The sequence below is a fragment of the Ahaetulla prasina genome, chromosome 2 (assembly GCF_028640845.1).
Source record: "Ahaetulla prasina isolate Xishuangbanna chromosome 2, ASM2864084v1, whole genome shotgun sequence".
In the NCBI taxonomy this organism is placed as follows: Eukaryota; Metazoa; Chordata; class Lepidosauria; order Squamata; family Colubridae; genus Ahaetulla; species Ahaetulla prasina.
This window is the reverse complement of record NC_080540.1, coordinates 62629933-62653016: the sequence shown is the minus strand read 5'-3', so window position 1 is coordinate 62653016 and position 23084 is coordinate 62629933. Positions and strand designations below refer to the sequence as shown.

At 36.6% G+C, this 23084-nt stretch overlaps 1 protein-coding gene across 1 annotated transcript in view; it reads right to left on the bottom strand.

The window, feature by feature from the left end:
- DNAH12 (dynein axonemal heavy chain 12) overlaps positions 1-17597 on the bottom strand; it is a 106215-nt gene extending 88618 nt beyond the window's left edge. The window contains exons 1-9 of the mRNA XM_058171890.1: positions 17563-17597; positions 8604-8694; positions 6410-6436; positions 5339-5528; positions 4489-4564; positions 4131-4289; positions 3269-3464; positions 2757-2945; positions 76-232 (exon numbers count right to left, since the gene is read on the bottom strand). Of these exons, the coding sequence (XP_058027873.1) occupies positions 76-232; positions 2757-2945; positions 3269-3464; positions 4131-4289; positions 4489-4564; positions 5339-5528; positions 6410-6436; positions 8604-8694; positions 17563-17579 (1102 nt within the window). The 5' untranslated portion in view covers positions 17580-17597. The remainder of the gene's footprint in view (positions 1-75; positions 233-2756; positions 2946-3268; positions 3465-4130; positions 4290-4488; positions 4565-5338; positions 5529-6409; positions 6437-8603; positions 8695-17562) is intronic.
- Positions 17598-23084: the final 5487 nt, after the last annotated feature.

Genomic DNA, 23084 nt, shown 5'->3' with positions numbered 1-23084 from the left:
CAAATCAGTAGCAATTTTATTAAGTTTGGAACGTTAAAGATATGACTTTGAAAAGAATCACTGTAAACCACTCACCATAAGAATCAAAATGTGCTTTTGCACCTTTCAAATTCTCATTGATTGCTGTCTTCAGTACAGATGAAGCCCATGCTATAACATGGTCAGGAAGTTCAGTGTCAATAGTTGTTACTATGTTTGTACCTCCTAACCATGAATGTATTGTCTGGACATTCTATTAAAAAAAAATATTCAAGGATTATTTATGGCTTTTAAGAAATCATTTCATAATATGTAATACCATTTATATACCATCTTGTTCAGCCCAAACTCATAAAATTACTTCAAACATTAATGTACTTATCAGCATTACAGTAATTGAATATTTTTGAATATGCTTTTATTGAGAATAAAATTGAATGAACACACTTGAATTGCTTTTTAAATAAACAGAATGACTTCTGAATAAACATATACATGAACATGCTGCATATCACTCTGCTTCTTAACTAATCTTATCACCTCTTACTTTTAGTCCAGAAACTAGTGAATATTTTCAGAGACCTCTCAGCAGTTCTGTGGACCATCCAACTGTATGAAATGGGCTATTTATGCATCCTTAGTCTTTAATATAATATAATATAATATAATATAATATAATATAATATAATATAATATAATATAATATAATATAATATAATATAATATAATATAATATAATATAATATAATATAATATAATATAATATAACAACAGAGTTGGAAGGGACCTTGGAGGCCTTCTAGTCCAACCCCCTGCCCAGGCAGGAAACACTACACCATCTCAGTCAGATGGTTATCCAACATTTTCTTAAAAATTTCCAGTGTTGGAGCTTCACAACTTCTGCAGGCAAGTCGTTCCACTTATTAATTGTTCTAACTATCAGGAAATTTCTCCTTAGTTCTAAGTTGCTTCTTTCTTTGATCAGTTTCCATCCATTGCTTCTTGTTCTACCTTCAAGTGCTTTGGAGAACAGCCTGACTCCCTCTTCTTTGTGGCAACCCCTGAGATATTGGAACACTGCTATCATGTCTCCCCTAGTCCTTCTTTTTATTAAACTAGACATACCCAGTTCCTGCAACCGTTCTTCATATGTTTTAGCCTCCAGTCCCCTAATCAACTTTGTTGCTCTTCTTTGCACTCTTTCTAGAGTCTCAACATCTTTTTTACATCGTGGCGACCAAAACTGGATGCAATATTCCAAGTGTGGCCTTACCAAGGCATTATAAAGTGGTACTAACACTTCACGTGATCTTGATTCTATCCCTCTGTTTATGCAGCCCAGAACTGTGTTGGCTTTTTTAGCAGCTGCTGCACACTGCTGGCTCATAGCTAAATGGTTATCCACTAGGACTCCAAGATCCCTCTCACAGGTACTACTATTGAGCAAGGTGCCACATATACGGTACCGGTGCATTTCGGGTTTTTTGCCTAAATGTAGTCTTTTTGTAGTCTTTACAAATCAAGAAGCTGAGAAAGATTTAAATTCTTTTTTGTATCATCAATATGCACTCAAAAACGTTTTGCTCTAGCACTAGCAATAGCGCTTAGACTTAAATATAGCCCAGTGGTGGGATTCAAACTTTTTTACTACTGGTTCTGTGGGCGTGGTTTGGGTGGGTGTGGTAGGGAAAGGATACTGTAAAATCTCCATTCCCTCCCACTCCAGGGGAAGGATACTACAAAATCCCCATTTCCTCCTGATCACCTGGGACTTAGGAGGCAGAGAATAGATGGGGGCGAAGCCAGTCCGAATTACTCAAAATTTCTGCTACTGGTTCTCCAGAACTGGTCAGAACCTGCTAAATGCCACCTCTGATACAGCCCCATAGTGCTTTACAGCACTCTCTGGGCAATTTACAATGTCAGCATATTTCCCCCAACTATCTGGGTCCCCATTTTACCGATTTACTGATAGTTGGAAAACTGAATAAACCTTGAGCCCCAGAAATTGCCTGCAATACTGCATTCTAACTATTGCCACCAGTAGCATCCAGATTCTAACAGAGTATTATTCTAAAAGATTTCCCTTTTTTCCCCCAGTGGCGCTGTGCATATGGTATACTTGTGAGAAATCTTTTCATATTTAGAGCAGCCTTATTCATAGAACAGCATAATGAATCCATTCACGTTATTTTCTTTTTCTAACACCTAAAATTAGACTTTACAGTGGGGAATAAAATGTCTCCCACAAGGGCCTAGTTTCTTCTTCCAATGGTCTCTAGTATTCTATTTAATAGGAAATCAAGCGCTTCCACTTACCATAGACTATGAGTTCATAAAAAGTACCTATATATCTTAAGAATTTTCTCATTCGCTTAAAAAAAAACATGCTGCTCAAGACAGAGAAACAGAGAAGAGAGGTTTTGATACCCGAAGAGCTAGCCAATCAATTCTGTACCTAGCTGCTTCTCACTAAACTGAGAGAACTGTTTTGCTCTGAATCCAACCTAGATAGTATTGCCTATGTTTCACCAGATTATTTCTGGAGCAGATTCACAATTCAAACAATGTTTGTGTTTTAACTATTAAGTGCAAGAAAGTTATTTTAACATTCATAAACAATGAAAATCATTTAGCATTGGATGTGAGATTTACAGTCATCTGTGCATTACCTGAAAATAAACTGAAATATAATGGGAATTATTAGGATTGATGTGTATGCTATTAAGCAATATAAATTTTACATATTGATTAAAGTATAACAGATAAAACAGAACCTGCAAAGTTTGTGAAATCAAAGTAATAATACATAAGATGGTTTCTTCCAGATCATGAAAGCTAGGATAAAAGTCCATTTTCTCATCATCAAAAGTCAATTCCATTCTGAACAATGGTAGCCATCTCTGATCTTTTAAGTCAAACAACTTCACATAAGCTTCAACGGATCTTTTTAACAACTCCTTCAGCTAAAAAATAATGTTTAAAAAAGATTTTAGTACACATAATTAAAGCAAACTTAAGCCCATCCTCTATATTGTCTTGTTTATTCAGTTTCCATAATACGAATATGCACATTTTGAAATTTAGAAAAAAGTATGAACATTCACATAATTCTTGCAATAATTTTTCACGGATTCAGATTCAAACATAATTTTTTCATTCCTTTCACAAAGGTGCTTTGAAAGAAAGAGTTTTATGAATGATCTGAATTCTTCTTTTGCTGAAGTGATGGAAAATGAACATTCTTAAGATGCATACATAATGCTCTACAGAGACTTGAAAAAGAGACCTGATTAGACATGAGTGTAGCCACACAGCTATAGAAAGAATCCATTTGCTCAGGTTTCACTCCCTCCAGTGCTTCTTTTCTGGTAAAGAGATTGATAACCTTTGGATACCATGTGTTTAATATCTTTTCTTCTGTTTTTAAGCATTTTATAGACACATCATTTTGTAGGGATTCACATTCTATTGGGCCTCTTGACCTGTATTAATTTAAGAAATGAAACAATATCAAGCAAAATCAATGGACAACAAATACAAAGCAAATGTACATGTTAATGTTAATAAAAAAAATGGAGTCCTTATTCATGTATTTTTGGTCCAGATTTAAAACTCACATAAAAAATAAGTGAAGCCTGCAATGAAGTATTATGATGTGGACTGTCAGAATTATAGGAAACTAGTTATGTTATTATACTTCCACTTCTCAGTTTTTTTCATATTTTCCATTACTCAGTCACATTCTCTTTTCACTAGGATTCTTTTTAAATTTTCATAAAATGGAATTTATTTTTTTCTGATTGCTAATAAGGATATTTTCCCAATCTTATCCATATTCCTTCTTGTCTATACATGTGTTACTCTGACTATATAACAATCTCTCTGGAGAATAAATTCATAATTAATGTGGAGAAGAGACTATCACTTCTAGTAGATATTATATGGTGGGCATTTTATATCATCTTAAGAATCCTAAATAAATTAATTGCCAAATACTAAAACATTTGATCTGAATTGTAAAAACTATACTATTAGTGATATATTTTACCAAAGGAATATAAATAATAATTTAATAATGCAGTATACCTTATTAGAATTATGCATATATTTTGTATTTAGAAAATTAAATCCAGAATGATAAATGTTACCTGAAACCAGATACATCTACTATAAGTAACATGGAAAACATTCTGTAACCAATTTCAAGGAGAATTCTTAAAGTTGGATGGAGAATATGTAAATTTTCAAAAATCTGTTTTCTTGCTTGTATAAAACTTTTATGCCACGGTCTAGAAAAGTCTAATCCGCTACAAATAAACAAAATGACAATACTAAATACATGGGAGAAAAAAGAAACAATATAATTTTGATTAACAAACAGGAAAATGTTTTTCAGCTTTAAAATCCTTAAAAGTCAAAATTAGACTATAAGAAATAAGAAAAAAAAATCCACGTTTGCTTCAGCAAAACATCTAGAATATAGCTTTATTAATATAATTTACTCACACAGGTTCAACTGGCAAAGGTCCTTCTTTTTCATATTCAAGTAATTTTACTTCAGGCTTGATAAGAACGCTTCGAACTGTGATATATAGGAAATATGTGTTAGGAAATGCTATTTAAAAGTAATATTTTAAAAAATTATATTTAACTTCAAGGACTATTCAAAACATTACAGACACATGCTGGTATTTTGAGAAACAGCTATGCATACTATTTTAGCATATTACTCATAAAATAATTTGTTAAGTGTTTTATTTTCAACAAAATAATTGACATTGATTTGGCTTTTACAAACATGTAAGAAGAACACAGAAGCTACAGCATACTTTAGAGATGTCAAATGCTAAATTTATTCTTGGATTGTTAAATTAGTAACATGGTTGTTTAATTAATCTGGCTTCTCCAATGATGTTGCTTGTCAGAAGGTCACAAAAGGTGATCACATGAACCTGGGGCACTGCAACCACCATAAATATGAATCAGTTGTCATGCATCCAAATTTTGATCATATGACCATGGGATGCTCCAACCGTCTTAAGTGTGAAAAACAGCCGTAAATCACTTTTGTCAGTGCCTTTCTAACATCAAAAGGTGACTAAATGAATGATTCTAAGGTGAGGACTACCTAAATATGCATAGTCCTATATATAAATGATAACTATTGTTAACATATAGATAAGCAACATATTAGCATGCTTTGAGAAAAATACATCTGATAATACCTCTGATAGAATCAAGTATCAATGTAATGTTTGCTATCTAGGCAAAAAATACATTATATATTTTATGTTATTAAAAAAATAGAAAAAAGTAGAAGAAAATAGATATTATTGTAACATGATACTGAACTTACCCATATATCTTTTCATACTCATTTCATAATCATCTGTTATTTCATTTAAGAGTTCTTCAACCAATTTCTCTCTATCCTTGCCCTCCATGAGAGACTGTGGTACCAATGTAAGCATGGAGAGTAACCACTCCTGCTGAATAGGTACCACTGGATTACTTTCAACACACTTCTTCATAAAGAGATAATTATTCTGAAATGAAACCATCATTATGTAATGAAATAAAACCAATGCTTTTCATTGTTTGTGATTTAAAAATATAAATTGCAATATTACTCTGAGAGCTTATCTGTATGTTCCATATTCTACAGGTTGAGAATGCCTTGCTAGCTGTTGCTAAAGGACAGCACCCTATGATATTGACTTTGTGTCTTTTTTGTTGCCTCCAGCTGAAACAGCCTGATTACAGTTCTTTCAGTTTTAGGACAAAGTTTTCCAGGTTGTGCTAATGAGATAAAATATTACAACTCTAAAAAGGATAACCTGGGCAGAACAGTAACTTCCCTAATTAGCCTCCCAGGAATGAACAGACCTTGGCTTATTTTTGTCTTCCCATGCAGGACAGAATATGCTTAGCACTGTTTGCTGATTGATGCTCAGTATTTTTTATCTTTACACTCTTCAAGCATAATCTAACACAAAAAGTGCTAATATGATAAAGGAGGGATATATGCCATTTTTCTATTAGATGTATAAATAATTTTTTTTTAAACCTTACATATCTTAATTAGAAATCTTAATTAATTAATGTGTAAATTTTAATACCATTTTAAAAATTAGAAATTCATGCTACTAATATTTTAATCAAAATCTTTATAATGTTGATTTGGCAAGGCTACCAAAACAATGAACATGGATGTCAAATTAAATTAATAATTTGCAATACTGGGATATCCTAACAAGTATGATCTTCAAATTACATTAATAAATAATATTGAGCATCTTCATCATTTGTATGTTAGTTCTACGGATAAGGAACAACAAACACTATCAATATTAGCTGCATTTCCATATCTCATAAAACTTATAAAGTTTTAACAGGCCTTTAAAAAATCCTTAAATAATTCACTTACTCTAATTTGTTTCTGTTCACTGTTCATCTGTTGGGGAAAAATAAGAAAAGATCACAAAACTGAATGAGAAATTCTTGGTCGTGTCAATGAAAAAAATACTTCTGTCCAAAATTCAGTCAGACTGAACCATAACTTTTAATAGCTATGCAATAAATGAAAACTCCTCCTGTTTGTACTATTGCTGATAGGTAATATATATACAATATATATATGTAGGTTTGGGCGTATTCGGGTCTTTTCCCGTGTAAGGTTGAGAGTATCTTGGTGACCTTTCGACAAGGTCTCACTCATCATCTTCAGACTGGTGCTTTCGGCTTTGTGCTTGTGCGAGCAAAGCATGGTCGGAGCTGCCGTCTCTCTATAAATACTGGTGGGGAGGTGGGGAGTGTTGGCTTTGTTGCTGTAAGCGGGTTGGTTGGCTGTGTGGTTGCATCTTGATTGGTAGGTGGAGTGGATGTTTGCAGATTAGTCAGCTGTTTCGTAGCCTCCTGTGTGGGTGTGGTCCTAGTTGTGTGCCCATTAGTCTTCTGTATTGTAACGACCTGGGTAATGGGCTGTGTGGAAACATCCTGAGTTCTGGGAATGTCTATTTATAGAGAGATGGCAGCTCCGACCATACTTTGCTCACACAAGCACAAAACTGAAAGCACCAGCCTGAAGATGACGACTGAGACCTCGTCAAAACGTTGCCAAGATACTCTAAACCTTACACGGGAAAAGACCTGAATATGCCAAGACCTATATACCTATACTCGTGAAAACCTACAAAAAAAACCCCCACACACGCATGCACACACACACACATAAACACACAGAGTATAGATATTTACTGCAACCTGACTTTGGATTAAAGGACTAGCCTTTCAAAGTAATCAACTAGTTCCTGACCTAAAAATTATTATAAGACATGGCAGGAAAACATACTTTATATATTTATTCTATCTATTCCATTTTTCTACCCATAAGGCCCTCAAAATGGTTAATATGAATTCCATGAAATAGATCTTAGTTATTTCCAGAGCTCAGTGGAACCATTTATGCAGTAAAAGTGAAAAATTCAAAAACAAGGAACTTTGTTAACATCTGCCCAAAGAACAGTATCTTCTTAATAACTAAAGTGCTGATAGTGATAGCATCAACAGTGATTATGTTGCTTATTCTAATATAAAAACTTTTCACATGTTCCTCTTTTGCTTAATTGAAATTATCTGCTACCTAAGGCTATGGGACTCTCATAAATTAGGATCAAGTCGCTTTGGTTAGGATTGAAATAAATCCAATAGTAGGATTTATACACTATTAACCTATGATTTCTTGACCTGTAGTTTGTTGAATGAACTACAATAATAAGTAAAAACCAAACAAACTACACAATGATTTAGTACTATTTATGAACCACTCAAAGTGTTGTCTTTTTTTTTCTCCCTTCCAAAAGGCAAAGAATTGCTGGTTCCCTCACACCAAAATTTCTTATTTTTCTGAAACTGCCCCTCAATGTAGTTCAATATTTTGTTGAAACTTGCTGCCATAATTTTCTTTGCTGACAGGGTTTATATGTAACTACTTGAAAAAGCATGGGACTGTTGCTTTTCACTAGGATTTTTCATAAGGGTGTTTTACAGAATAAATCATATTCAGTAAGGTAAAAGAAGATGGATGCAAACTGATTTGAATTCACAAGATTAATAGACAAGCGATTCATTGTGCCTGAATACAACACAGACCGGGGTCTCCAACCTTTTGGACCTCAGGGACCACCAAATGCATAATTTTAAATCCCATGGACCACTGTTGGGGGGAGGCTCAGCCACCTTTTGGGCCTACCTGTCTGCTTCTGCGAAGCCTCTGAGTAGGAGGCCCAAGAGAGAGCGCCTGGTCCACGCACACAGCTTGGAAACCTCTTTTGTATTCCTTCTCTCAAAAAGCTTGATCAATCTGAGTGAAGGAAAATGAAGATGGGCAGACTGACAGTGGCTTGCTGATGTTGGTGGGAAAGTCGGTCCCATATTCCAGAGCTGTAATAGTCACAGGACTGGCCCTTTGGTCATCCCAGAGCAGTTCCTCCACTCTGGGGCACAGGCCTGCAGGGGGGCTGCCCTGCTCCAGCGGTTGGTGACCACTGACACAGACTGATATGACAGTGCTGCAATATATTGCTGTAATCCATATATATATATTGAAATAAAAAACTTACAGTATAAGGCAGTTGTGGAGCAACAGGCTCAGGCTCTCTTTTAAGAAATTCCTCCATGGACATTGTATAATCTTTTGTAGCAACATTAATTCTGAAGTAAAACAAAAAATAGTGAGCAATATAAATTTCTTTTATATTTCTGTAAGTGTCTCAGACCTGTATCTATTTCTTACCAAGCTTGTTGTTACTGAATGGCAAACTGACTAACATGCAAACATAATCAAACTAAATCATATAGATTTGAGAAGGATTAGCCACTTAATTATTTATAATTTATTAGCAGAGTAACAGAATAACAGATTGGAAAGGGACCTTGCTTCTAGTCCAACCCTGTTGGACTAGAAGCAAGAAACCCTGTACCATTTCAGACAAATGTGTCCAATCTCTTCTTAAAAACCTCCAGTGTTAGAGCATCCACAACTTCTGGAGCAAGCCGTTCCACTGATTAATTGTTCTAACCGTCAGGAAATTTCTCCTTAGTTCTAATTTCCTTTTCTCTTTGATTAGTTTTCATCCATTGCTTCTTATCCTGCCTTTAGGTGCTTTCGAGAATGAGTTGACCCCCTCTTTTTTGTGGCACCCCCTTAAATATTGGAACACCGCTATCATGTCACCCTTAGTCCTTTTCATTAAATTAGACATTTAAAGAAATTCCCACAAACGTTCTTTATATGTTTTAGCCTCCAGTTTGTTTGTTTGTTTGTTTGTTTGTTTATTTTGTCACAACATCATATAAAAAGATTATATAGTATATAAACATATATATGAGTAAATATTAGGAGGTATAAGAATCTATATATATATAGGAAGAAGAAAAGAAAAACAATAGGACAGGAACGATAGGCACGTTTGTGCACTTATGCATGCCCCTTATGGACCTCTTAGGAATGGGGTGAGGTCAATAGTAGAAAGTTTTTGGTTAAAGCTTTTAGGATTATGGGAAGAGACCACAGAGTCAGGTAAAGTATTCCAAGCACTGATGATTCTGTTACAGAAGTCATATTTTCTGCAATCTAGATTAAAGCGGTTAACATTAAGTTTAAATCTGTTGGTTGCTCTTCTATTATTGCAGTTAAAGCTGAAGTAGTCTTTAACAGGAAGGACATTACAACAGATGATTCTATGAGTTAAACTTAGGTCTTGTCGAAGACGATGGAGTTCCAAGTTTTCTAAGCCTAGGATTTCAAGTCTGGTGGGATAAGGTATTTTGTTGTTTTCAGAGGAATGGAGAACTCTTCTTGTAAAATATTTCTGGACTCGTTCAATTGTATTGATGTCAGAGATGTGGTGAGGGTTCCAAACAGGCGAGCTGTATTCTAGAATTGCTCTAGCAAATGTTTTATATGCTCTGGTTAGTAGTGTAGTGTTTTTGGAAAAGAAGCTACACAAGATTAGGTTTACAACTCTTAGAGCTTTTTTTGCTATGTAGTTACAGTGGGCTTTGGCACTTAGATCATTTGACATGAAAACTCCAAGGTCTTTAACGGGGTGGGGGTCATCTGTAAGGTAATGTCCATCAAGTATGTACTTAGTGTTTGGGTTCTTTTTTCCAATATGTAAGACTGAGCATTTGCTGGTTGAGATTTGGAGTTGCCAAGTTTTAGACCAAGTGGCTAGATGATCAGGGTCTTTTTGGATGATAGATGCATTGTCTGTGGTGTTAAATAGTTTGACATCGTCAGCAAAGAGAACACAATTACTTGCGATATGGTCACAAAGATCATTAATGTATAGTATGAAGAGTGTTGGTCCAAGGATGCTGCCTTGAGGAACACCACTCTTGACAGGAACAGGATTTGATAGAGCATTGCCAATTTTGACCACTTGTTGTCTGTTAGACAGAAAAGCAGATATCCATTTGTGAAGGGGTCCTGAAATGCCATAGGATTTTAGTTTTAGGAGACGTTTATCGTGTACTACTGAGTCAAAAGCTTTGCAGAAGTCTATGTAGATTGCATCTATTGTTTTGCCTTGATCAAGATTTGTAGTCCATATGTTTTTACAGTGAAGAAGTTGTAAGTTGCATAATAATTTTTTCCTGAAACCAAATTGTTTATTGGAGAGTAGGTTGTTAGTTTTTAAGTGTGAGGTAATGGATTGGTTGATGATTGATTCCATGACTTTGCAGGTGATGCAGCACAGAGAGATCGGTCTGTAATTTTCAACTAAGCTGGGGTCTCCTTTTTTGAAGATAGGGATGACTGTAGCTAGTGACCAAAGTTTGGGAAGGGAACTGGTAGTGAAAGCTTTATCAAAGATTATGTTTAGGGGTTCTGCTATATTAATGGAAAGTTTTTTTTAAGAAGTATGCGCATAGTCCATCAGGTCCAATAGATAGCGATGGTTTCAAGTTATGAAGAGCTTTTTCAATGTTATCTTCTGTGAAATCTATATGAGTTAAGTCATCATATTCAATGCTGGTGCGTTTATGGAATGTCGGATATGTGTTATTGCTGTTAACAAAAACTGAGCCAAAGAAAATGTTGAAGAGGTTAGCTTTAACTGTTTCGTCATTGTATTCTTTGTTGTCAGAATCTTTTAGTGATGGGATGGATCTTGAGTCTTTAAGTTTATTGTTAACAAAATTATAAAAGGCACGATTGGAATTTGTGCGCAGAAGGTCCTCTTCTTGCTTGGTGTGGTAATTTGTGCATTCAGTTTTTATTTGGTTGCATATATTTTTGTAGCGGTTTTTGAAATTTGCTACATAGCCTTTTTTGTTTCTTTTCCAGAGGGATTTTTTTTTGATTGAAGCTTTTTTATTGATATGGGTAGTTTGCTTTTCCTGGTCATGGTGGTCATTTGTGGTACATATAGTTTAATGACTCTATTGATTTCAAGTAGGAAAACTCTATAGTGGTCTTCAGCGGTTGTGCAGGTTGCAAACAGATTTTGCCAGTCCAGAAATGAAAGATCATTGTTTATAAGATTGTAGTTGGCTTTTTTGAAGTTGTAGCTGGGAATACTATTGTTATTACGATTTAAGTATGGACGTATATTGAGACGAAAATCAATCATGCAGTGGTCACTGTTGGAAAAAGGTTCTTTAATTTGTAGTCCATAGATTGAGTTGGAGTTGTTGCAGAAGATGAGATCAAGGCAGTTTTTGAGTCTTGTATTGTTAGTTACAAGTTGTTCAAGACCTAGGTTTGTAACAGCGTTGTATAGCATAGTATGGATTGGATCAGTTGTACATTCATTAGTTATCCAGTTTATGAGAGGTAGATTTAGGTCACCCTGGAAGATAAGAGGATATGGGCAAGAGGTAACCCATGTTAGCAGAGAGGTTAGCATGGGTAATGTCATAGTCAGGGGCTCTGTAGCATAGTAAGAATCGAAAGTAGTGTTAAGGGATAGGTCGCATACAATAGTTTCAGGAAGAGAAAGTTTTTGTGCAACTTGGATATTTTTTAGATTCAGTGACTTTTTGTAAAAGATAGCCACTCCACCACCTCTTCAGTTTTCACGATCTGATCGATAAACTTGATATTCTTTGTTTGAGATAATGGAGTCAGGAAGGGATGAGTTCAGCCATGTTTCACAAACAAAAATGATATCTAATGTACCACTGTTTAACAAGAGGATAAATTCAGGTAATTTGTTAACAATGCTTCTTGCATTTATCAATTTGCATTTGAGATTTGTAGTAATTGGTGTTGCAGAGGTAAGGGGCGTGCATACCTAGTTTTGGATGTTTGTAGGTTGGGGGTTGTGCACAACAGGTGGTTGAATAGATGGTTGGGGGTTGTGCACAACAGGTGGTTGAATAGATGGTTGGATGGGTGGTTGGATGTTTTGTATTGAGATGTTTGGTTGAATGGTTGGTTGGGTGGCTGGTTGGATGGTAGTTTGGCTGGTTGGATGGATGGCTGTTTGGATGGCTGGTTGGGTGGATTGTTGGGTGGCTGTTTGGATGGTTGGTTGGATGACTGTTTGGATGGCTGGTTGAATGGCTGTTTGGATGGTTGGTTGAATGGATGGTAGGGTGATGGGTACTTGGTTGAATAATGGGATGGTTGGTTGATTGTTATGGGTGATGGGGGGATTTGGAGGTGATTTTTTGATTGGTTTTATTTTTTATGCAATCTGCACGGTAGTCGATGTATAGGTTGGATTCGCCATTGTCTTGTCTTCATTTAAGTTCTGTGCGAAGTTCACGAGAACGTATCCGTTGTAGAAAAGATAGAACAAGACGTGATCTAAGTTTACTGTAGGCTGGGTTGGTTTTAGCAATTGAGTTTATGGTATAAATGAATTTACGTTTGCTGTCCTCATTTATACATGTGACTCTACAAAATCTTGGTGCTGTTGACCCATCACTGTTTTTATATTCTGGTCCATCTCTGGAGACAGCAATTATTTCATTTGGGAAGATGGTTGATGAGTTATATCCAATGATGTTTTGAATCTTATTGATATCAGGTTTATTAGTGTCTTCTAGTCCAAATAATATTGCATTATTTATTTTTTGTCCTCTCTCCATAGCATCTCTGATTAGTTGGTTAGTAGTTATTTGTTGTTTAGGTTGTGTTGTATTTATTTGTTGTCTAGGTTGAGTTGTAGGTTGTGTATTAGGTTGTGAATTGTGTAATGATAGATGAATTGGGAAGAGATTTAGTTCATTTGACTTTTCATTTTTTAGTGTTGAAATTTGTTTTATCAAGTTAGTGAAACTTTGTTCAATAATTGTTAGGATTTTTTTTTCTAAGTTTTGTTCAATATCTTGTATTTTTTTTTTAGGTTTTGTTCAATAGCTAGTAATCTTTTATCTAAGTTTTGTTCAATAGTTATTAATCTTGTTTCTAAGATTTTGTCAGCGTTGGATTTTCTGGCTGGCATAGTGATATTTTGAGTTTTTATGTAATTGGTATTGAAGTAGTATCTTTCTTATTTCTTTGTTTTATTTCACACTCTTTCCAATTTTAGTAATGAAGAAGTATCTCTCACTTAATCAAATATTTCTTAGTTTTATCTCTCTCTCTCTAATTTTATATGGCAATTCCTTTGGCAATTGCTATGGTAATGGGGAATCACTATGGTAACGGTGAAATTCGGCGGGAAATTTAAAATGATGAGAATGGGTGATTGAAGAAGCCTCTTTAAGGGTGGCCACAGTGGCGGGAGTTTCAAAAAGTCAATAGAAGCTGGGAGACTGGAGTCTCCTCAGAACTCACCAGCGGTCGCTTGGCGGCTTTAATTCCTGGTTGCTATTTGGCTTTAAATCCTGGCAACGTGGGAGTTGATTCCCGGTGGTGTTGGAGAGCGGTATGGATCGTGGCTGTGGCGTGAAATCAGTGGTGGTGGAGAGTGGCTTGAATCGGCTTGAATCTTCTTGAATCTGGCTGTGGCCGCCCGGATCGCAGCGGTGGCGGTCTCCTGGGTCCACGTTGTGCAGCAGCAGCAGCAGCCTCCTGGGTCCTCGCCGTAGCTTCCTGGATCGTAGCAGCGGCTGTCTCCTGGGATCTCGAAGCCTCCTGGATAGCCTCCAGGGTCTCCGCGGCCGCCCAGATCGTAGCACGAATAGCCTCCGTGGATAGCCTCCGCGGCCGCCCGGATCATAGCAGCGGCTGTCTCCTGGGATCTTGAAGCCTCCTGGATAGCCTCCTGGGTCCTCCTGGGTAGCCTCCTGGATCGCCGGCAGCCTCCTGGGTCCTCGCCGTAGCCTCCTGGATTGTGGCGGCGGCGGTCTCCTGGGTTCAAGCCGCGGCCACCCGGATCGTAGTGGCGGCTATCTCCTGGGATCTCGAAGACCTTGTCGCGGCTGCCCGGATCGTAGCGGCGGCTCTCTCTTGAATCCCAGCGGCGGTGGCGGTAACAGCTCCAGTGGTTAAATTTAATTTGATTTAAATTTGATTTTGAGCTAAATTGAAGCTTCGGGGATTGCCCTCCTAAAGAGCTTTCGCTCTTTTACAGAGAGCGTTCCTCCGAGGCTACCTTGCTGGCCACCATCTTCAGAAGGCTAAATTCAGTTCCCTAATCATATTTGTTGCTCTTCTCTGCACTCTTTCTAGAATCTCAACATATATAGAATCTCAACAACTACTTTAAATTTAATTCTCTCCTCTTACACTGCATCATGATAATGGCAGTGGTGATATATTCCAGAGAAAGATAAAGGAAGACTAGTAATATATACCAAAAATATATATTCTCAGTAGGATCATCTGACAGATGAAAGTCAATCCAGCTGTCCAATTAAAGCAACAGACAGTAGCAATATAAGAAGTTGCTGGAAACAGATAATTTCTTTAGTGACAACAGTAAAGGCATGACCTCATATTGCATGGGAAAAGTCATTGGTAAACCACTCCTATATTTTAACAAGAAAATCACATGAATAGACAACATAAAGTGATCAATGATATAATACCAGCTGATGGCACTTCCGGTTGGATGGTACTTAACATACTACTGAGAAAAAGCTGAAGATTGTTAGAATACTAATAGTGTTTGAACATTATGAAGGTTAATTTAAAACCTTCAGGATATCTGATTGCAGATATTGCCATGCAGGAAAAGAAATCCAAAGCTGCTTGGATGGTGGAAATATGAAACCTAAGAAGCATGAATATGGGAAATCTGAATTCAGTGAAAGTTGAAATTAATCAAAGAGACATTGTCATGTTGGGATCAGGAAACCGATATAAATTGGAATTGGATTTTATAGTCAAAATAATGCACTGTTTAGTACTCAGAAAATAAAAACAACGAAGGAGAATTTATGTTGCTTTCATATTTAGGAAACATGTAGCAAGCCTGGAACAGCTGATAGGTGGTATTCTGGGAAGCAGATCCAACCACTAATCAGCTGCTCATGCTACATCAGGCTGTGCTGAAGCTGACCAGGCTGTTTGCTTTTTGCTACAAGGAGGCAAACTGCTGGGAGGTAGAGGCCAAAAGGTGGGAGGTGGCGGGTGGGCAGGGCTTCGGCAATATTTGCTGTATAAGATGCACAGACATTTCCACCCACTTTTGGGCGGGAAGTGTGTCTTACACACCACAAAATATGGTATTTCAAACAGGGGAGACAAGAAGCAGTATTACAATCACATTTGTAAAGACATCGGAGATGGAAAGAGACAAGTTAAAACAAGGTAAATGTAGAAGAGTACAGGAATGATGTTGAAGAAAATATGCAGCAATGTTTGGAAAAATATGAACTAGTATAAAGAAGACTAAACTAATCACAACAAGTCAAGCCTTACAATTAACAATGAACATTTTGAAGAAGATGATAGCTTCTGCCTGTTAGAAACAGCTATCAATGGTAAAAGTGTAGGAGAAGGAATGGCAGAACCTAGGGGTGGGTGAAGAGGGATCAGCTTAGAATCCTTACATAGCCACAAGCAAACTAAATCCAACCTCCCCTTGAGGCTATTGACCCTTATCTAACTCTAACCAGGTACTGACTGAAATAAAACCCTTATATACATAGGCTTTTAGCAATAAACCAGTTTAATTGAATATTCACGTGCAGACCTGGTCTTTCACGCCTGACATAAAACTTCAACAATCAAGGATATGCCTTAGACTAGCATTTGAAAAGTAGCATGAAGGTTTTGGAAAAAATATACAGATGTGGAGATGTGCCTACAACTACAACTACCAGAACTGTGTAAGCAAAAGGTTTTCCTTCTGAGTGTCTATGGAAGAGAAATTTGCATTGGAAAAAATAGGATAGAAAACATTGATATTCAATACTATCACACCTTGGTGTTGAAGAGGATTTTTGACAATACCATTGATAGCCCATAAAACAATCAATTGGATCATTAAAGAAATTAATCCAGAGTTCTCATTGGAGGTGCAAATGACCAGGCTCAATTTTTTCATATTGGACACAATATGAAAAGATCTAGCTGTCTTGAGAAGACTATAATGCTGGGAAAGGTGGAAGGAAAGATAAAAACAGAATGACTAACAGTAAGGTGGAGGGATTCAATTACAGAGGTCACTTGCAACTTTCCCTTCCATTGGAACTTTGCTTGTCAGAAACCAGCTGGGAAGATTGTAAATGGTGATCATGTGATACCAGGATGCTGCAACTGTTGTAAATACAAGCTGGTTTCCAAGCACTCAGATCATGATCAAACCACCAAGGGGATGCTACGGTGGCTGTAAGTGCAAGGACCAGTCATAAGCCACTTTTTTCACCACATTGTAATTTTCAACAATTGCTAAGTGAATGGTCTTAAGTTGAGGGCTGCCTGCAACCATGAGCCATGGTATATCATTGTATTGATATAGGACCGGGCTATTTACAGGACCGCCTACTGCCACAAACAGCCTACCACCGACCTGTGCGCTCCCACAGGGAGGGCCTTCTTGGGGTGCCGTCGGTGAAACAATGTCGACTAGCGACCCCCAGGGGTAGGGCCTTCTCTGTGGGGGCTCCTGCCCTGTGGAATGAGCTGCCTCCGGGGCTTCGCCAACTCCCCGACCTTCGGACCTTCCGCCGTGAGCTGAAGACTCTTTTATTCCATCGAGCTGGGCTAGCCTAAATAAGTAATTTTAAATGGGTTTTAGTTTTTGTATTATTTAGTTTTTTAATATTTTGGCCACTATTTATATAAATTTTAGTCTGTTTTTAATGTGCATTTATTGTATTTTTAATCAGCTGTGAACCGCCCTGAGTCCTTCGGGAGAAGGGCGGTATACAAATGCAATAAATAAATAAATAAATATTGTGTAAGCTCACTCATGCTGAACATTTTTCCCTTTTAAGTATCTGTTTTTCTGTACATTTTTAGGTAAAGCATTTGATACTGCATTAAACATGATCATTTGCTAATATCTTATGCCCAGCAAATTGCAGGACAGATGTATAGGTAGAAAAGTATGCAAGACATGTGTATCAGGTAGGAATCAACAAACTGCCTTTTGAAACCTAGAACAGAGAATAAGGCAAGCACAATCACTACCACTCCATAATAACAGCTGTACAAAGGAGAGATGTTACATGATTTTGTTAAGCATCTTCTGTTGCTCCGTTACTCTTCGGTATTTCATCAATTTCTTCTGTTTTTCAGTCAACTCCTTAGATGTGGAAGGAATAGCTATAGGTGGTAACTGAAGGTTCCATACATCTTCATCTTCATCAGGAGTATTTGTTGATTTACTTGGAGCAGACATCTAAAATAAAAGCAAATGTTTTTGACAGAGAGAAAAACTGTAAGATTAAACTAATTTTCATAAATATCAGATTATGACAATCATTTCAATGTAGATAAAGATGTTAATTTACTGATTATGCAGAGATTGGTGGAAGTCAAAACTTAATATATAATATGAATTAATTCCATGTTGATAAGTGCAGTCTTATATAACTTTATATGCATTTTTATTTGATTGATACTGTTCTTTTTCAAAATTCCAATCAATAATGGAAACTAATAACTTTTGGGATCATTGATTTAACTAAGTGCTTTGGATTCCTGAATATGAACCTAACTTTAAGCAAGAACTTGTGATTACATTTGTATGAAGGCATACATGTAAGTATTTTAAAAAGAGTTTCTAATATCCCTGACTCTTGACATGGATCAAGAAGCAGAACCTAGAGTAGAGCTCATCTACTTTACCAGCTAGGACAAAACATGTAAAGACAAATGAGGAATCTGTTAAATAAAAAAATACAATATGGTTTGTTCTTTCCCTTGACTGGATGAGAGGACAAAGTTTTCATGTACTTTATGCAGCTTGCTGATATGCTCAATATTTGCAAGATTCAGTAATATGTGAGAACAGAGCCAATCATTTCAAAAACTTTTGTAAGGCGGGAGTTAGAGAAATATATATGAAAATAACCTAACGATTAGTAATAATAGCAATGTAAATAATCCTGCGATGATACCTCTAACACCATAAAATATCAACAGCCTATTCCAGGTTCTTGGGAAGGATTCTATAGGTAGATAAAATGCCAAATCCAGTTTGAATATCTGGCTGACTATGTAACAAACCATTCAGATACCTGGTCAATATGGTACCGAATACCAGTGAATAGGAAATAACAATAAGACGGGATTTTTGCTTCCATTTCCAGCAATTAAGATATACCAGTGTTTCTCAAAGTGTGGACCCTTGGGGTCCCTCAAGATTCAGAATCTACAAAATCAAAATTATTTGCTAGCTTATGTTGAAAAATATTTCAGTACTAAAATCCCATCAAGCAATTGTGAGAAGCATTAGTGGAAGGCAATGCATCCATATTTAATATGGTAAATATAAATCTCATATAGGCAAAATATATTTTGAGGGCCTCCATCATTTTAAACATAGAAAGCGGTCCTCAAAGAGAAAAGTTTAAGAAACACTTGAGATACACAATCTATTTATACACATTTATATCCCACCACAACAGTGTACAGGCTCTAGGTGGCTTCTCGTTCCAGAGAAAATAAAAATAAAAAAGACAAAAATAAATAAATAAATTAATTAATTAATTAAAATAAATAAATAGAAAGTGTTCCCCAAAGGAAAAAAACCACAAAGCAAGTTCACAAAGCAAGACGGGTGTTTTTATTCCCACCCCTGCAAACTTGCAATGCGAGTATAGGTCAGTTGAGTTAATTTTCAAGTGCCTCTCCAAGACAAGCAGCATCTATATAGGAAGGAAAAGTTGCTCTGAATTCAACAGTGGGTTGGTTTTGTAGGAAGAGCAGGGGCAGCTTCGTTTGTAGCAACAGCTGCCTTGCCCTATCCCGGAAAATACAGTAAGTCTCCAAGCAGGCAGCAGAAGGAATGCTAGCTGCAATCCTGGAGCCATAAAACACCCCCTTGTTTGAAATATATCTCGCTCGCTCTCTCGGTCTGCAGCCACGTTTGGGAGGCATCCGGCCGAGTCCAGTCCTTTTGCCACCTCTGGGCCCCTCACCTCTCTCAGGGATGGTGGGATTGCTTGGGCTTAGCCGAGAAAGGGGGAGCGACGAAGGCAAGAAAGGCCGGCATCCAATTCCCTAAGCGCCGGCACTGGGATTGTCAACAAGGCGTTGGTTGCTATGGGAACGAGGCAGGGCCCCACCCACCCCCAGTCTGTTTGGCGGAGGGTCCCGCCCTCCGCTTCAAATCCACCCGCCGCGCGAGGAGGGCTCGCGATGCCCGAGGCTTAGTTGGCGGGAGGTGGAAGCGCTGTACGGAGGGGGTTGACTTTGCTTTATTTCTCCAAAAGGGACGCACCGTTGGGCCGGTGCCAAGTGCGCCTCTTTTATCTTTCAATTCCTGCCTTTCCTGGAGGGTAGTTAAAAACGAGCACCGTGAGGAAAAAGGCGTCCTGCTCTTCGCTGCCACTTATGCTAGCCGTCGAAGAGGAGACCCGCGAGCAACATTTTGATTAACTTTGGTAGTGCTAATGATGTCGTCGTTCAAATAGGGGTGACGAGATACGAAATATCGCTTCAAGGAGATGATTCGGGATTCTTTTTAAAACATTGAACCGATAAAATAGTGCTATTCAGACGACCCTATACGTAGCAAGAGTATACTGTATACTATAAAAGCCGGTATACTGTGGTGGTTCAGATGTACTGAGATTCAAATTCAGCTCTTCCCTCAACGATTGAAACTGAATGGCTTTCAGATCTTTATAGAAATGGTTTGCTCATATTATTATGAAAAAGCAAAAAGTTGTGATTTGATGTTAATGCCTTATTTTACTGCTACAGAGAGTCGAAAGTCAATGTTTCTTCCCCTCCCTTCTATCCTTTCTCACTTCTTTTCCCCCTTTTCGTCCCCACCGTTTTTCTATTTACTTTCCTATTTATTTTATTTTCCTATTTTGTATTTTGTATCTTATTTTATAACTCAATAAAAATGATTTAAAAAACCCGATTGACTTTCAGTGTGAGTTTCATCTCACTGTGATTATTGGGGGGGAAATGAATAGACTTTCTGTGTAAGCTGTGTTGAGGTTCTGGAGAAAAAGTAAAATATAAATTGAAGTAATAGAAACAAAAATCTAGACCCAAATATTACTTCATTTAGCTCCATATTGTTTATCCGTTATTGCCTGGCAAAAGCTAATATTATCTGGCTCTTTTTGGAGATTAAAGGAAGCAAGAAATTTAGAATGTACCTCTATACTTCACTCTCTTCCAACATACACAAATATGAAAAGTTAAACTTTATTTTGTTGTATAGAATTATAAAGAGATACTGTAAGAATCTTTAATTACTGAATGGATACATAAAAAGAAGTACTATTATAATCCGTAGTTTGCTGAATGGATACAATGTGAACCAATGCAAGGATTCGTCAAAGCAACATATTTGTTCAAAAGTGTTATTGATATTCCATGGAAATAAGTTCAAGAAGGATGGAATAAGAAGCTATCCGATTCAGATGCAGAATCAGTGGAGTTAGTTTCTTCAGTCCGATTTTTATAAAAAGTGAAGAACTGTGCAGAAAAATTATTCACTCCGAGGATAAATACATGTCCCTAGTGGTGCGTACTTTTGATGCCTGAATAATCATGGTGAGTTTTGCAACTTTGTGTTTCTGACATGTTGTCGGCTTCAAAATTTAGGAGTTCAAGAGACCCTACTATTCCCATGGCTTCCCTACATTGGCCTCAAAATTGTCCTCAAAAAGAATTAATTCACTAAATTGCTACTATGACAGTGCTGGACAGTAAACACAAAAACAAGCTCTGAAACAGCATTTTTATAACAAATGGCTGGAATCTGGATAACAATTCCTGCCACTAGAATCTGTTCAGAATTGGTGGTAATTGTCTGAGATTCTTGTTAGCTACATTCACAAAAAATTGCTAGTGTACAAAAGCAAATTTGGGTTTGATTAACATTTTTCTTAATGTGTGAAGCATTAACTGCTTCAAATATTGCAGTTTAAGTCTGACTGATAATGTTCAACCAATATAATAAATCACAAAATAGTATGTTTGTATTTGGAACCAGAATATTGGCAAACCCCCAAACTGAATTGAGTAAACATAGTTAAGCTATGTTGTGCAAATACAGCAAGCATATTACAATGTAATATAACAGAGCACTGCACAGAATAACTAGACACAAGGAATAGTTTCTTCCCGAATGCCATCACTCTGCTAAACAAATAATTCCCTCAACACTGTCAAACTATCACTAAATCTGCACTACTATTAATCTTCTCATTGTTCCCATCACATATCTCCTTCCACTTATGACTGTATGACTGTAACTTTGTTGCTTGTATCCTTACGATTTATATTGATATTGTTTCCTGATTGCTTATTTGTACCCTATAAGTATCATTAAATGTTGTACCTTAGAATTCTTGATGAATGTATCTTTTCTTTTATGTACACTGAGAGCATATGCACCAAGACAAATTCCTTGTGTGTCCAATCATGCTTGGGCAATAAAAAATTCTATTCTATTCTATTCTATTCTATTCTATTCTATTCTATTCTATTCTATTCTATTCTATTCTATTCTATTCTATTTAGAAACCCAGTCTACTGAAATTTATTATATCATTAAACCAAATACATTTTATTGCCAAGAAAAATATAACTTGAAGGATAAAGGAGAAGTATTTTTATTGAGTATCAATCAGTCTTCTAAGAATGTAACTATTTCTTTGCTCTCTAAGTATGCAAATAAAATTACTTTATCACGGCAAATATTTTTTCTGTGACCTGTTTGCTAGACCTGTTTGTATTCTGTTATTGAGATGTTTTTATTCCTATTCACTTTGTTTTGTTTTATTATACAATCCCTAACGTGTACTGTTCATGACCCAAATCTACAAAAATTAGATACAAATTCTGAAACACATGAAACAAAACTAGTTGGAATGAAAACTACCTGATCTTTATTTTTGAAATTTAAATTTATCTGATCTCAACTAATTACATTGGCATATTTGTATACAGTACAAAGGATTTATTTGTAAAATGCCTTGACTTGAACGTAAGAGCTCTATTAACATAGGCCAAAGGTGTGTCTATTTCCTGCAATGACACTCTGGAAAACTCAGAAGCTGAATAGGAAAACAGCACCTGTCATCTACAGTTGATCTTCAATGACTGATATTTAAAACTAAACTTATTTCAGATGTGAAAGTTGGGCATAACAAATATAATGGATAAATCTGACTCTTGGCAGAATACAAATTGAGTAAGTGGTCAACTTGTTTATCACAGTTGTTCTATTCTATCATATCTGGTACCCTTTTTGGATCAAAAAAGTTTGTCCACCATTACTTATGCAGTATATCTTCAGTGTGTGAATACTACAACAAATTGATATCTCAAATATCCTGTGTAGATTAAAAAGTTTCTTGGTCCTATTCCGAACCACGTTGCCTGATGAAGGATGCAGGACAACTGCTTGAAGTAGAAGCAAAGTTTTATTTCAATAGCATGACATGCAGTAGAGCAATCAAAAGGACTATGAACTTAGAATGTTCAGAATGGCAGTATTTATGGTAACAATGGACTTTGATCATGAAGTAATGGACTTTGATATGAAATATGTTAC